The sequence below is a fragment of the Neofelis nebulosa genome, chromosome 15 (assembly GCF_028018385.1).
Source record: "Neofelis nebulosa isolate mNeoNeb1 chromosome 15, mNeoNeb1.pri, whole genome shotgun sequence".
NCBI lineage: Eukaryota > Metazoa > Chordata > Mammalia > Carnivora > Felidae > Neofelis > Neofelis nebulosa.
In genome coordinates this window covers 9,354,990-9,369,744 of record NC_080796.1, presented here as the reverse complement: position 1 = coordinate 9,369,744, position 14,755 = coordinate 9,354,990, and the positions used below count along the sequence as shown (strand labels likewise).

General features: G+C 64.6%; 1 protein-coding gene and 1 long non-coding RNA gene across 2 annotated transcripts in view; both read right to left on the bottom strand.

Moving 5' to 3' along the window:
* Positions 1-62: 62 nt before the first annotated feature.
* The window catches only part of COQ8A (coenzyme Q8A), a 43,954-nt gene continuing 29,261 nt past the window's right edge, over positions 63-14,755 (bottom strand). The window contains exons 5-15 of the mRNA XM_058700197.1: positions 6,672-6,746; positions 3,848-3,970; positions 3,367-3,452; positions 3,135-3,275; positions 2,685-2,766; positions 2,493-2,586; positions 2,226-2,367; positions 1,961-2,068; positions 1,789-1,854; positions 1,451-1,537; positions 63-1,033 (exon numbers count right to left, since the gene is read on the bottom strand). Coding sequence (XP_058556180.1) covers positions 749-1,033; positions 1,451-1,537; positions 1,789-1,854; positions 1,961-2,068; positions 2,226-2,367; positions 2,493-2,586; positions 2,685-2,766; positions 3,135-3,275; positions 3,367-3,452; positions 3,848-3,970; positions 6,672-6,746 — 1,289 coding nt within the window. The 3' untranslated portion in view covers positions 63-748. The remainder of the gene's footprint in view (positions 1,034-1,450; positions 1,538-1,788; positions 1,855-1,960; positions 2,069-2,225; positions 2,368-2,492; positions 2,587-2,684; positions 2,767-3,134; positions 3,276-3,366; positions 3,453-3,847; positions 3,971-6,671; positions 6,747-14,755) is intronic.
* On the bottom strand, positions 6,776-10,762 carry LOC131495337 (uncharacterized). Its single transcript, XR_009253901.1, has 3 exons — positions 10,020-10,762; positions 7,061-9,988; positions 6,776-6,987 (listed from the first exon to the last, which is right to left on the bottom strand). It is a non-coding gene; the product is annotated as an uncharacterized LOC131495337 (long non-coding RNA).

Below are 14,755 nucleotides of genomic sequence, written 5' to 3'. Positions count from 1 at the left end.
TTTCCGGGGCATGACACTGACCCTCTCCCAGCGGAAGGACGAACACCACAGTGCTGGGATGGTGAGTTTCGGTGTTCTTTTTAATATTGAAACAAATCTGACAATTACAAGAATTGTACAAAAATTAACAGCCTGTAACGACCCCCCAGCTCTAAGCAGGCGTCATCTGCACCTCCGTCTCCTCCACAAAAGCCCTGGGGCCTGGAGGGGGGAGGGGGGAGGGGGGAGGGGGGCCCCCACACCAACTTCCCACACAGAGACAAGGGCGGGGTCACTCCCACCCGTCGCGGGCCGCGTCAGTTCTGCGGAAACTTCCACGCGTCGGGAGTATACAGACCAGCCAGAGAGCGGGCAGGGCCTGCTCAGAGCACAGGCTGGAGGGAAGGGCAGAAAACACAAATCTCATTCTAGAAGCACACACACGAGCCCTAGGCTTCACGGTCAGTAAAAATCCAGGGGCTTCTCGGTATTTCCGGCGGCAGAGGTTCCCAGGGAACGCGCTCACCTTCCGGCGAACATTCCATCAGGAACATCCCCGGGTCCGAAAGGGAAAAAAGCAGAGAAGGCCGCCTTATCTTTACCTGCTTCAGAGGTTCCACACGCACGCGCAGACTGGCGGCGCGGCCGGGCCTCGCGTGCAGTCCTGCGCGGCTGGCCCCGCGCCCTCTTAGCGGTCAGAACCGCCTAGAAGCAGCGGCCTCTCCGGAGCCGCCCGCGTGGACGCCCCAGTACCCCCCGCCTCACCCCGCTACTGCTCGGCCTGCCGCCGGCGGTAGTTGCTGTAGGCCTCCTCGAACATGGCCTTGCAGGGGAAGCGGGCCTTGAGCTTGGAGCAGATGAGGAAGGAGCCCCCCATCTTCCTGTGCAGGGAGTAGGTCTCCTCGGGGGGCGGGACGAGGCGGTGCTTCAGCATGATGGGGATCAGGTTGTGGATCTTCTCGGTGGTGCTCTGCGTGCCGAAGTCAAAGGGCTCCTCCGAGGCGAAGGCCTCCCCCAGGATCAGGATGGCGTCCAGATGGGCGTCCTCCATGGCCTGGGGGGGGGGGGGGGGGGGGGGGGACGGGTGAGCGGCGTCGGCACCCCGAGCATCCCACACAGCGTTCTGAAGGGGCGGGCAGGGGCGGGTTAACGCGATGAGCGAGTGGTGACCGGGGCCCGAACTCCAACACGTGCCACTCGCGCCCTCAGCGCCGGTGCCAGGCCGCCCGACCTCCCCACGCGCCAGGAGAGGAAGGGGCCGCCGTGCCGCCCGCCCGCGCTCCCCCGGCCCCGCTCCAGGTCTACGCGGGCCCATCCTGCCTGGGCCAGGCCGGCCTGGAGCGCAGGGCGGGAGGAGAGGGCACCGCCGCCTCTCCCTCCATCCGGTTGTAAGTCGAGGTTCGGCTTCAAAGGGAAGAGCATCCCGCCCCCCCCTCCCCACGCACAGGCCTCCGGGCCCTGCGGGGCTGACCTTGACCTCGTAGCCTGTGAGGAACTTCATCTCTATGGATTTCTTCAGCACCGCCTCCCTGTCCCTGTCGGCGGCTGCCCTGATGATCTGGGGGGACGCACACCAGGGGCCGACAGCGGCTCCTGAGGAGGCGTTCCCGGGGCCAGGGACCCCCAACTGCCCGCCCCCCTCCTTGTCCTTCCAAGTCCCCCGCCTGTGAGTCCAGCGGGCCTTGTCCTCACCCACGTTCACCCGACCCTGTCGGTGTCCCCCACCCCCTAGGAGCTTCCAAGCATCCTAGGCCAAGACCGGCCCCGCCCCCCAGCCCTGCCCCAGGCCCCACCCCCGGCCCCGTCTACCTGAATGTAGAGGTCAGTGAAGGATCGGTCAAATTCCCGAGTTGCCCCAAAGTCCAGAAGGGCCACCTGGGGGGCGGGCGATAGCGGGGGAGGTTCGCCCTGGTGGAGAGGGGGCCGAGACCCCCCCCCCGGTTCCCCGAGGCCCCTCCCCAGCGGAGCTCCGGGGGCTCACCTTGTGCTGCTGAGGGTCATAGAAGAAGTTGGACCAGTTGGGGTCCGTCTGCATGAAGTGGAACTCGAACAGCTCCCGCAGGCACAGGACCAGGATGTTGTAGCAGATCTGGGGGCGGGCGGCCGGGTCACCACGGCCCCTTCTCCATCCTCCACCCGCCCCGCCCTCTGCTGCGCAAGGGCCCCTGACTCCAGGTGTGCCAGGCGTGGGGACACGGCGGCACCCCCCCCCCATCCCCTTTGTCCCAAGGTCCGGTCAGACACACCTCGTTCCGGATCTCCTGGCTCAGCCCCTCCGCCTGGTCCAGGGGGAAACCGGACACCAGCTCCGTGGTCAGCACGTGGGGGCTACAGAGCTCGTCCACGATCTCAGGCACGTAGAAGAAGGGGTGGTCCTTCAGCAGCTCCCTGCAGGGGTGGGGGCGGTGGGGGAGTCACACCCCGGCCACAGAGTCTCACCCCCTCACCCCAGGCCCTGACCACGGCCATCACCCATCAGCCCCTCTGTCTGCCCCTCCGGCCTCCCGCTGCACCTGAACTTGCGGGCACAGGCCGCCTCCCGCTGGTAGTCACACTCCAGGGCCAGCTCCCGCCTCAGCACATCGATCAGGTGCTCGGGGAACAGGCCTGGGCAGGGAGGAGGGGGGTCAGCGCGGGCTGGGGGCTCCTCTTGGGTCCCCAGAGCCCATCCTGAACGCCTGCCCTTGACCCACGGCCAGTCTGACCTTCAGGAAGCATGTTGCTCATGTTCAGCACGGCCATAAGGTTGTTGACGTCACTGTTGATGCTCTGGGCCACACCCGGGTACTGAGGGGGGAGAGAGGGGTCCCCGGGCAGACAGGGCGGCCGCCGGCCTGCTGGCTTCCCGGCCGAGTCCCGCCCAGACCCCGCCCCAGGCGGAGGGACAGCTCAGACCCCACGATGCTGCCAGGACCACCGGGTCCCATCACGACCTGGTTCTCCACCGCCCGCCTCCCCGCCCCACTCCCCCCGCCCCCCAACCGAGCCTGCAGGGAGGCCGGTGTCCCTCCACAAATCCTTCCCTTCCCAGAGAGGGGGCGCCCGGGGGGCCGATGCGTAGCGTGCGGAGACCCCGACGCCGCAGGGCCCCCCCGGCTGTGCCCTCCGCAGCCCCCCACCCCCACCCGGGCACGGGCGCACACGCGGGTGCCCACCTGGATCTTCATGGCCACCTCGCGGCCGCCCTTCATGCGAGCCAGGTGCACCTGCCCGATGGACGCGGCCGCGAAGGGCCGCTCCTCAAAGTACTCCAGCTTGTCCCGCCAGCCAGGGCCCAGGTCACCGTTGAGGGTCTTCTGGCGGGAGGAGAGAGGCGGGGAGGGGCCGTGAGCGCAGCCTGCCCTGCCAGGCGCCCCCGCCCCCCGCCCCCGGCACCTCCCGCCTCACCGTCATCTGCTTCAGCGGCATGAAGTCCGCGCTCTGCCTCACCCGCTCGAAGATCTTGGCCAGATGGGGGTTGATGAAAGCGTCGTCTGGAAGGCACCCGAGAGAGCAGAGCAGGGGGCCGGCCGCTCAGGGAAGGAGCCCGGCGAGGGGGCGGGGGGCGGGGGGGGGGGGGGGGAAGCGGCACGGCAGCCACCTCAGGGGCCCCGGCTGCGCCCGGGGAAGGCGACCGGGACGCCGCTCTGCCCTGCACGCAGCGGGAGCCGGGCTCGGAGGCCACAGGGCACTGGCCGAGGCCGAGCGGCGGCTCCCGCCTGGCACGCAGGCCCCTGAGGCTGTAGACGGAGGCTCCGGAGGGGACGTGGGGACGCCGGCCAGGCCGCGCACCCTCCCCGGGCCCCCTCCTTCCACTCCCCCCCCCCAGGGCCCCCTCCCAGCGGGGCCGAACTCCCGCCCCCCCCCTCACCCCGCAGGGCCCACTCACCCTGGATACTCAGCATCTGGCCCAGCTTGAGCGCCGCCCCGCGCACCTTGCACAGCGTGCGGACGATGCGCTCCGCGTTCGCCTCGGACAGGAAGGGGCTGGAGTCCAGCACGGCCTTCTTCCCTGCGGGCCGGAGGCGGGTCAGCACGCGGCGCCCGGCCCCTCTCGGGGCGTCTGCGGGCCTCACCCCGCCCGGGAGGGGCACGGGCCCGGGGAGCTGCTGGGGGCGGCCGCGGGGGCCCGAGCGCGACCCAGCCCACGGCCCCTGGGCCCCACGCCTCAGGGACGTCTCCGTCCTCCCGGTGAAAACAGGGACGGGACGCTTCAGGACGCGGAGACTTTCAAGAGCGGCGCGGAGAGACCCGGCACAGAGCCCGACGCGGGGCCTCGGTCCTCCTGGCGGGTCCCCGACACCGGCACCGCGATTTCAACCCAACCCTCGGGACCCCCGATGCTGTGGAAGCTTCCCCAGGCCTGACCCCAGCCCCCTCTCAACACACACGCGCACACGCACGCACCACCCACTTGCGCACGCGTGCACACACCAGGCACGCACACACATGCACGCACCAGACGCGCACGTGCACACTCGTACACACTGGCACACCCACGTGCACGCACATGCACGTGTGCTCGCACACACGCACCAGACACGCACGTGTGCACGCACATGCACGCGCGCACTCGCACAGGCACACACCACACATCCGCACTCATGCACACTCGCACAATGCACTCACACGGGCACACCGCACACACGCTAAGCCCCTCCCTCCGTACCAGTCCCCGGGGCTGACAGGAGCACCGCTGAAGAGCACAGTCAAGTGCAGGGATGGGAATGGGGTGGGGGGGGCCAGGCACCAGGAGGGAGGACCTGGGGATCCAGGCGAGGAGAACTAGTCGCTGTTCCTCCCCCCATGAAGGTCACAGCACCCCTGGGGTCACTGTGAGGCCGCCTGGCTGCAGCGAGGGCACAGCCCCCCCCCCAGGGAGAGGAGTGCAAGGTCCAGGACAGAACACGGCTGGCCGGTATCTACCTCCCCCTCTGGCCACAGAGGCCCCCGACGGGCAGTAACCCCGGGGGTGAAGACCACCTTTGTCCGGAACGACCAGGGGCGTAGGGTGCAGGGCCACGGGGAGGCCAAGGGACGGCGGGGCGCTCCGACCTCAGCGCCCTCGCCCCAACCTCGGCACAGCCCTGCCTAGATACCGAGTCTGCGCCGGTCCCGAGGCGGGGAGAGGCCCGGGCAGGGGGCCGGCTCTGCACCTGCCGCCCCCACCCCCAGCTCCTCCAGTCCCGGGTCATCTGCTGCTCTCCCTGCCCGGTGCCCCACGAGCCTGCTCAGATCTGCCCCCAAGGCCGCACGCACGGTGCCTGGCACTTTCCTCGGCCTGCACCGCCAGGGGCCCGGCCCGGCGCGCCCCGAAGAGGGAACAGGAGAGGCAGCCGGCACACCGCTGCCCTGGGGGCCGTGTCCAGCCTGGCCTCTGACAGCCTGGGGGTGGGGGGACATGGGGACCGAGGGCCCGGGACACAGGGTTTCCAGACGAGAAGTCCCAGAGAGAACCCACGAATCCACTGGCACCCGAGGTCGGCTGCACGAGGCTCACTCCCGGGGCCCCAGACAGCAAGGCCTGCCCCCAGAGCTGGGCCGAGAAGGGCCCCAGATCACCCCCTGCCCTGGGCAGCCAGTGGAGGGCCAGCGCGGAGGGAAGGGCGGCCCCTCTACGTGCCCTCTGCCCTCCCCGGCCCCCGGGCACGGCGGGAGGAAGCACGCTGGGGAAAGGGCCGCAGCCCCAGTGGGCAGCAGGCGAACGCACCCTCCCGGCACACAGTAGGGCTCCAGAGACGTGGGGACCGTGCGGGGCCCTCTCGGGCCTTTCAGGCAGCCCTCCCCACAGTCTGCACTCCTGCCCGGGCAGGGCTCGTTCTGACAGCAGCCTGGGGAAGCCAGGCCATGGCAGGTGTGGCCCCCACTCAGGAGAGGCCCTCCAGGGGGCGGACCGGTCAGCACCCTCCAGGCCACAGGTCTGGCCCCGGGCCCACCGTGGCCCGAGCCCGGCGAGCACCCCCGACCCTCAGCCAGGGTCACCACTTCCCTGGCGAAGGTCACCTCTTCTCTGCTTGGACGAGGTGGGATGAGAGCAGCCAGTTTCCAGCGGGACGGGCTTCGTGCCTGGAGAACACGGGCTTCTCGTTCCAGAGAAAGCCGGGCTTTTCCTAAAGTGTCTCAGCACTGACACTAAAAATACCCCCGCTAAGCCCTCCGTTCTCCGGCCCCTTCCAAGGACACTCCGTGTGTCCCGTGCACCCCGCTCTCAGGAGCCCGTGGGGGCGGGCCAGTGCCCTCTCCCCAGGAGGCCCTTGTCCCCACAAGGGGTCTTGCGGGTGGAGAGGGGCCGTCCAGACCGGGACAATGCGTGTGGTGACCTGGCCTCACTGACCTCACAGAGGAATCATGAGACAGAGGGTCTCAGGCCAGAGAAGAGGCCACTTCGGGTCTCCGGGGGGGGGGGGGGGGGGGGGCGACCAAGGGCCCTGAGGGGTCTGTTCCTCCAGCACCGACGTCCCTCACCCACAGCCAAATGGGGAGCCCTGGGCGCCCGACCTGGCCAGACCACTGGGTGCCAAAGGCCCCACAGAGTCCGGGAGGGCCAGCCAGGTACAGAGACACAACCTCGGCCACCACTGACACAGAACCCAGGACCTGAGGCATCCCTGGAGGCCAATTCTCCAGGCACATGGGGGGGTGGGTGCAGCTGGGGACTGACAGGCCCACCTCCCGGGGCCCACCCTGCCCTCCCGGCCAAGGGCCCAGCTCACCTGGAGGGTCCCCTGGGCGGAGGCTCTTCTTGGCCACCTCGGCCAACGCCCCGAAGCCTAGACCCACGGCCAGACCTGCAAGGAGAAGGGCGCTGGGTGCTGGCACGGGGGCCACCCACCGCCCTTCCATCCACGAGGCCCAGAGCAGCCCCACGGTCACCCGCCTCCGCTCCGACCCTCACTGACCGCCAGACGATGCAAAAAGGGAGAAAAAAGGTAGGAGACACACATCTGCTATTTTCAGAGGTTTGGCTCAAGGAAGCTCCATCCAGCTGGATCCCCATCACCCTTGCTAGTCTGCAGGCTCCCCGCACACCTGCACTCTCAGCACCGACACTAAAAATACCCCCGCTAAGCCCTCCGTTCTCCAGCCCCTTCCAAGGACACACAGACCCTAAGAAAACGCCCAAGCAGGAAGGGTTTCCGGCACGAATGGAATACGCGCCAGGAACGGTCCGTGGGCCGAGGACATCCTGGCCACACGGGGCACCCGTTGGAACGCGGCCGCTCACTCCGGCGTGACCCGGCGTCACAGTTCTCTAGAACTCTCGCAACTGGAAGAAAAGCCCTCCCTGCAGTGATATGAAGCAGCCGTCGGTGGGCGTCAGAGCGTCTGCAAAGGCAAAGTGTCCCTAATCCGAGCCGTGGAGACTCACAGGACCGCGGGCCCGGCAGGTGCAGACGGTGGTCTGAGGACAACGGGGGACCAGACGATTTCTAATCTAAAAATGTTTCAGAATCATCCACGTCAAAGTTCATTAATACGTCTTTTGTCCAGAGACCAGAAGTGCCTGATCCCGACCATCCAAGAAAGGCCCACGGAACCCAACAGGTGCCACTGAGGCCACACAGAAAGCCCAGGGGCGGGCCGGGGCTGAGGTGGGGGCACACATTAGCAGAGAGAAAGACGACACGCCTGAGCCCACTGACCCCGCAAAAGGGACAGCAGAGACCCAGGGATGACACCGGACAGGCCCCGAGACCCGCGGGGCTGGGAGACCGTGGGGCAGCAGCCCCCACGCCCAGCGGGTGGTTTAGTGAGCCAGGAACCCAGCAGAAGCATCTGCGTTCTCCAAGCTTCTACAACAATCACGTATTCGTGTTACGAAAAATGTTATTCTACTGAAAATTTTATTTAACGAGAAACAGTTAAGTGCAGACATAAACAATTTTTTTTAATTTTTTTTTTAACGTTTTATTTATTTTTGAGACAGGGAGAGACAGAGCATGAACGGGGGAGGGGCAGAGAGAGGGAGACACAGAATCCGAAACGGGCTCCGGGCTCCGAGCCGTCAGCACGGAGCCCGACGCGGGGCTCGAACTCATTTAAATCAAAAGAAGGTAACCCAACCCTACAACGTCTCTGGTGACACACATCTTCCCCACCGGCAGGCCGGTGGGCAGCCTCCCTCCGCCAGCCAGAAGCGGGGCTCCTGCCCCACGGGTCGTGGCCGGGACTCACCGGTCCACCAAGAGCGGGCACCCCCAGCAGGGCCAGGCGCCAGCAACGCTCCCGGGTTCGCCACGGTCACTTCTCCCATTCAAAACGGCCAGACCGGTGCCGGCCCGAAAAATACAATGCCAGCCACGTGTCTAATGTTAAATTTTCTGGGGTGCCTCGGTGGCTCAGTCAGTTGAACGTCTGACTTCGGCTCGGGTCATGGTCTCTCCGTCATTGAGTTCGAGCCCCGCGTCGGGCTCTGCGCTGACGGCTCGGAGCCCGAAGCCTGCTTGGGACTCTGTGTCTCCCTCTCTCTCTGCCCCTCCCCTGCTCGTGCTCTGTCTCTGAAAAATGCATAAACCTTAACAAAAAAATTTAAATTTTCTAGTAGCCACCTTACAAAAGGCAAAAAGAAGTATGTGACGTGAACGTGCGTCCTCTATGTTATTTAACGTAAAACAGCCAACGTATGGTCATTTCTACAAGTGCTCTTACAGACGAAAATTGCTAGAGGTACTTCAGGGTTTTGTTTTGCTTCTGTACAGAGCTCGCAAACTCCAGAGTCCAGGCCGGACAGGATGGGCCACGCTCTAGAGGCCACGGGAAGAAGCCAGTGACCCGCGAACAGCCCCCTGGGCCCTCTCGGGATGTCCTGGTGCCAGGACACGGGCGCTAGGGCCTGTTTTCCCGCCAACCAGCTCCGGACGGCACTGGGCACAGAGCCGAGGGCAGCCAGGGTGCCAATTAAACATTAACTCTCCTGCTGCCCGCCCACCTCACCCCTCCCAACACATTATCTGACTCCGCAAAGGAAGTGATAACAAGCAAGGTTAACCTTCAAACTATAGTGACTTTCACCAAGGTCTCTCTGCATCTAGATTTTTCTCTGCCGAGATCAAGTCCAAAGTCAAGCCCACAAAAGAGGCAGATGTCTTCAAAGGTTAACCAGCCTGGCCAGTGCTTGCAGGGGTGCCCCCCCCCTCGCCCACACCCGGTCAAACTCTTGTCGGCCATCTCTCCACCCCCGGGCAGGGCCAGAGCACGTTCCACAAAGACGGCCTTAGACTTGCCCCGCGCCGGCCGGAGGTGCTGCCACGGCCCTGACCTTGGCCTCAGGAGCTCCTGCTCCAGTGAACCAAGAATAAACCGGCCCCCCCCGCACCCCCACACGGGCTCAGGCGATGCCCGGAGTCACGCCGACCGGGAGGCACAAGGCCGGCCAGGCTCTTCCTTCCCCCAGAACCGGGCGGAGGCAAACGGGGGAGGACAGCCCCTCCACCTCGGACGCCCGGAGCCCCGCTAAGCCAGCTCACAGCCTGCGTCACCCCTGACCTCAGTCCGCGCCCCACCCCACCCCCCGCCGTGCTCCAGCCCACACGGCCACAGGCAGCTGCGGAACTGCTCTCAGCCCCACATTGGCGACAGGGGCCTCCGTCCTCGCCTGCGAGCAGGCGCCAGGCCTTCCGAGACAGTTGCTAGTGGTTCTGTCGTGAACAGAGGTTCTGCCGTCAAGTGCGGGGGAGGACGGCAGGGTCTTCCCCAGAGACGGGAGAGCGCTGGGCCGGCTTCCCAGGCCCCCAGTCCGGGCCTGTCCCTGCCAGGTCCCTCCGGAGGTCATCGCGGCCACCGGGCCGCTGTCCAGCCATCAGAGGTTAAGAAAAGGAAAAACAAAACACCCTCCAGCCAACAGCCTGGTGAGGGTGCCCCGAGCAGGAAGAGGAAGCAAACGTTCCTTGGGGCTCTGGCTTCACCCGCCAGCAGCCCCGGGTGTGTTCACAGAGCCGGCTCGCAGGGGTTCCTGCGCAGGGGCCGTGGGCAGAGGGGTCTGCGGACGACAGACCGTGTGCCGGGCTGCTCTGAGCAGCCGTTTGTAACCCTAACGTTACAACCCTCTGACCGTTTGTAACCCTAACGGTCCTTCTGATCTTAGAAGACAAAGCTACGCGTGGAGGAGGCAGGGGCTCCGAGGGGACCCTGAACCCTGGGGAGTCCCGGCCGCCCTCTCCGCCATCACTTGTGCCCTCCACCCTGCCTGGCCCGGGGTGGGCGGCAGGGAGGAGCGGAGTCCCCTGGACAGGGTGCCCCCAGGCTGTCAGGAGCTGCCTCCCCCCCCCCCCACCATGCCCAGCACCGGCCCGGCCGTGGACACAGGGGCTGGTCACAGGTCCCCGGGCTCAGATCGCCGTGTGCGCAGCAGGGCCTCCCCTGCTCAGGTCCCTGCAACGTCACGAATGCGCACGTGGCCCCGGGGACCCAGGCGCTGTGGCCCCACTTGTCATCAGAACTGGAGATGACAGTAAGTGCCCTCACCGTCCTCACAGAGCTCCTGAGGGGCAAGACAGACACACGCACCCCTGGTAACGCACCTCCCGAAAAGCAGAAACCACGGCCCATAACCCCCGCTGAGTGGGCACCAGATGGGCGCCGGCTTCAGAGGACAAGCAGGAATGTGCACCCAGGACTCGGGCGGCCAAGCTGGCGTCACCACGTGCCCCGCCCCCCCACGAGCAAAGTCAGCCTTGCACGCGGCCCATTGGCCCCGGGACCAGACCTCCACGACCTCAGTCACCATCGAGTGCCCCGTCAATGGAGGTTTGTCAGGGGAGGCCCCAACTTCAGACAGGTGACCTGGGTGCATCACGCCAGGAGGCCAGGCACGCAGGGCTGCCGCATAAGGCCCAAAGCCCCCACCCCACCGTCCCATCCCCTGACCCCCACCCCTGCCACAGGGCCCATGGCATCGCCACTGCGGCCAGGTTCTGGCTCCTGGCCCAGGCCACGGGACCCCCCTGTCTACCACCAAGCTTGTCACTCTGCCTTCTACCCTTCCTCTTGGGAGCATGTCCTTTGTACATTATTAAAATCTCCTTTAAAAAAAGATAAATAAAGTGAAAACAGTTGGTGGGAGTGTCTTTTGTTTTAAACGTGCTTACTTAACAAAATCAGAAAACAACCAAATATGCCTGTTCCCCCAACGTGTGTTTGTTCACCAGCAGGAGGGGACACAGGAGCTCGCTCTCCAGAGCGCACCGGGCCCGCGTCCCCATGTGTCAGAACCATAGCAGCCGTCACTTTGCTCTTCTGCCCAAGCGACCTTCTCTTCCAATAGACAGGACACTCTCTCGTGGCCGCACCTCTCTTTTTTCAGTATGTTGTTTTCTGACTAACACGTGGCCCAGTGTTCTAACGGCAAGAGAGTCCTGCAACCAATAGCAGAAACGCGTGTGGACAAGGGGAATCACGTGGCAACTGAAGCACATGAGGGACAAATGGACACACGAGTCCCACGGTGCCCTCGACCCTTGACCCTTTTCCGTACCTCAAGACTTTTTTTTTTTCTTCTGCACCCAATGTGGGGGTCGAACTCACGACCCCGAGTTCAGGAGTCACCTACTCCACCGACTGAGCCAAGTGGGCACCCATTACCTTAGTCTTAACAAACCCGATGAAGCCTCACGAACTGTTTTTTAAAGCAAGTATTTATCTGGGACTCACAGTTCCTTAACCTTTTACCTTCTAAAAATGGAAGGCTTCCCCAGGGTCCCTTCTGGCTGCTCCTGGCTCCTGCCCCACTGTCTTGTCCTCACATCTGTTTTCTAGACCCTATTTCACAATCGCCTCCCCACGTCCCCCTTATTTCTTCCTGCTGCTTCGCGTTTTGTCCCAAGTGTCCTGTCGCCTCGGTGCCCTCCCCACCTCTGCCTGGCGGCGCCTGGGAGGTCCCGGCAAGGCCCGCGGCCGCCACGACACCGTGAAGCGTTCGGCCGGCCGGCCGGGATCAGCTCCACGGCACCTGCTCCGTCTGCTCCGATCTTCCGTCCCACTCACCTGACGGCCGCGGCGGGGACCGGGGGGACCGGAAGACAAGTCCCCTCAAGCCCAAACTGGAAAGGAGACGGTGGGAAGGACAGGACAGAGTGCAAGAGCCATGCATGGCGAAGCCTGACACACCCAACACGCACGTGACGAGAGCCCCCAGGAGGGGAGCAAGGGCAGAAACGGGGCCGAAGCAGTGCCCGAAGAAATGACCAGAATCCCCAACACTGACTGGCACGCCGAGCCGCAGATGGAAGCGTCCCCACCCCAGTCATCGCCAGGCCCCTACTTCGCGGGGCCCCCCGGACTCCTCTGCGGCCGGCAGGCACCCCACGAGGTCGGGCCCCAGCCGACCACCAGGGGCTCCGCGCCAGGAGAGCGACGCGCAGGTGGCCGGGCGGAGGCGGCGATGGAGGAGCCGCGGCTACACCAGCGCAGGGGCGGCGTCTCTATCTAAGTCGTTCACACACTCCTGGGTTCGGCTTCCGGTCCGTGGCCCCGCCCCACGGCCCCCAACCCTGCACGTGTCTGTGCAGCAGGGCAGGCCACACACCCAGGGGCCTCCGGAGGAGGGGGAGGCGGCGGCGTTCACCTTGGAGAACTCCGCCCTGGGCCCGGATCCCGTCCAGGTCACCGACCCCAGCGGTGTGTCCCGCGCGGCAGCGAGCGGCGCCCAGAGGAAAGGACACGTGGAGGCGGGCGACCCCCGTGCCCAGGAAGAGAGGCTCCTGCCGGGGCATCAGCCACGTGGCAGCCTGGTGTCCCCTGAAGGCCCCACAGGCCCCCGGCTCACAGGGACAGCCAGCCTCCTTGTGGGAGGAGGAAGAAGAGGCCCACGGCCCTGCCCGGCTCCCAGGTCGGAGCCACAGGGGGGGAGGGCGAGCCTTCTGTGACCCCCCAAGTTCCGAGGAGTGGGTGGCACCGGGCAGAGTGGAGGAAGTGGGGGCAGGGTGGGTGGGGGGCCACCACTCCCTCCTCCCTCCTGGCAGGGTCGGGGAGGGAAGGGGAGGCAAATGAACCCCACCCAGGCTGTCCACGCGCTCGTGAGGGTCCAGGGTGGGGTGGGGGGGGCGGGGGGGGGGAATCGCTCCCTGTGTGCCCCCTGCGTCTCTACCCCCAGACCTCCAGTTTATGGAAGCAGCCAGGACAGGAGCTGTTCCCCATTCAAAAGAGATACAGCAAGTTTTCCCAGGCCACAGTTAAACATCAGGCGTGAGACCAGACTCACGGGCCCAACCCATGAGCCACCACACTCTGGGGGGGGTGGGGGGGGTGGGGATTGGGTGTGAGGCGGGGCCCCTCCACATCTGGTCTCCTCTGGCTCCTAAGCTGACTCCCACCCCCTTCTGGGCCGCTGGAGCTTGATCTGTTCGCTCCCTTAGAAGACGGCACGATGGGCCCCCTTCCTCCAGGATGCCAGCTGCACCAGCGGCGTGCTGATGACGGGTCCTGTGCATTTTAACGTCTCGTGATATTGATATTCTGGTGTCATATTCTTGTGCATTTTACCCTGAGGGCCTCCTTTCTGCACTGCGTTCTGAGCAATGTCAAGGGCGAGTGGGGGACAGCTCCGGGTCTGCCCAGCAGGAACACTTTGCTTTATCACCAGGGAGAACCACCGTTTCAAGGGCGTAGCCCGTGAACCACCTCGGTTTTGCCAACTGGAGCCAGCGTCTGTGCCCCAGGATCCTCCCGGAGCCCCTGTGCCTTCCCTGCTCCGGGGGAGACTTGGATTTCACTCCGTGGCCCCATGACTTGATCTCTTTCTACCGGATGATTGGAAACTGGGTCTGAACAGGAAAGGGCGGTACCAGAAGGTTAGCGAGGCCGCACCAGCTGACGCCAAATTAGCCCACATGTGTGATAAAGGACTCCTGCTCAGGCTTCTAATCCCGGGGCAGGGGACTCACTTTACATGCCAGATGTATCCTTCGGTGGGTTGGGCTGAGCCTCCCACGCACAGCAGGGGTGGGTGTGTGTTTAAAAAGATGAGTTGTTGGGCACCTGGGGGACTCGGTTAGTTGAGTATCTGACCTCAGCTCAGGTCATAATCTCGCAGTTTGTGAGTTCAAGCCCCGCATCGGGCTCTCTGCTGTCAGCACAGAGCCTGCTTCAGATGTTCTGTCCCCCTCTCTCTGCCCCTCCCCTGCTCACGCTATCTCAAAAATAAACTTTTACAACATGAGTTGGTAAGGCTAGGTTTGAGAACACCCCCTCTGGACCCATCTTGAGCCGCCCAGGAATGGGTACATGAAGCAAAGGCTAAATTTCCTAACCTTCATAAATTCTGGGCTTTTCTCATTGGCTTCCAGAGAGACCATGAGCCACGGCTCCCTTGTGGTGCCCAGAGCTGGTACTTTGCCCTGCGGCAGCACTGCCCGGGGCCATGGGAGCTAAAGGAGAAGAGAAGGTTTCACTTACAAGCCGTGAGATCACCACAAACCTACCCCACTGAGCTGGGACGGGGCAAATGCAGCAGAACGCATGGGGAGGGGGGTGATGTGTGTCTGATCCTGGGCTCCTGTCTCCCCAATCGCTGCCCCCCCGCCCCCCGCCCCAGTTCCCGTCTTTGTAGGACTTCACGAAAAGCTGACTGGGTGATCTCTAGGTGGCCTGGTTTGTGTATATATAATGTTTGCCTTCTCCATGTTCTCTTGGGGTTTTACTGTTGACAAACTTTTTGTACGGATAAAAATAGCCACAGCATCTCTGACAAATGTTCTTCACCAGGAAAAGAATCTGGAACATAGCTTGGTGACCCCTCTTGAAGTGTGGGAGGTCTTGAGCCACGCTTTCTCCTGTTCCCCTTCCCCTATTTACTATTTTG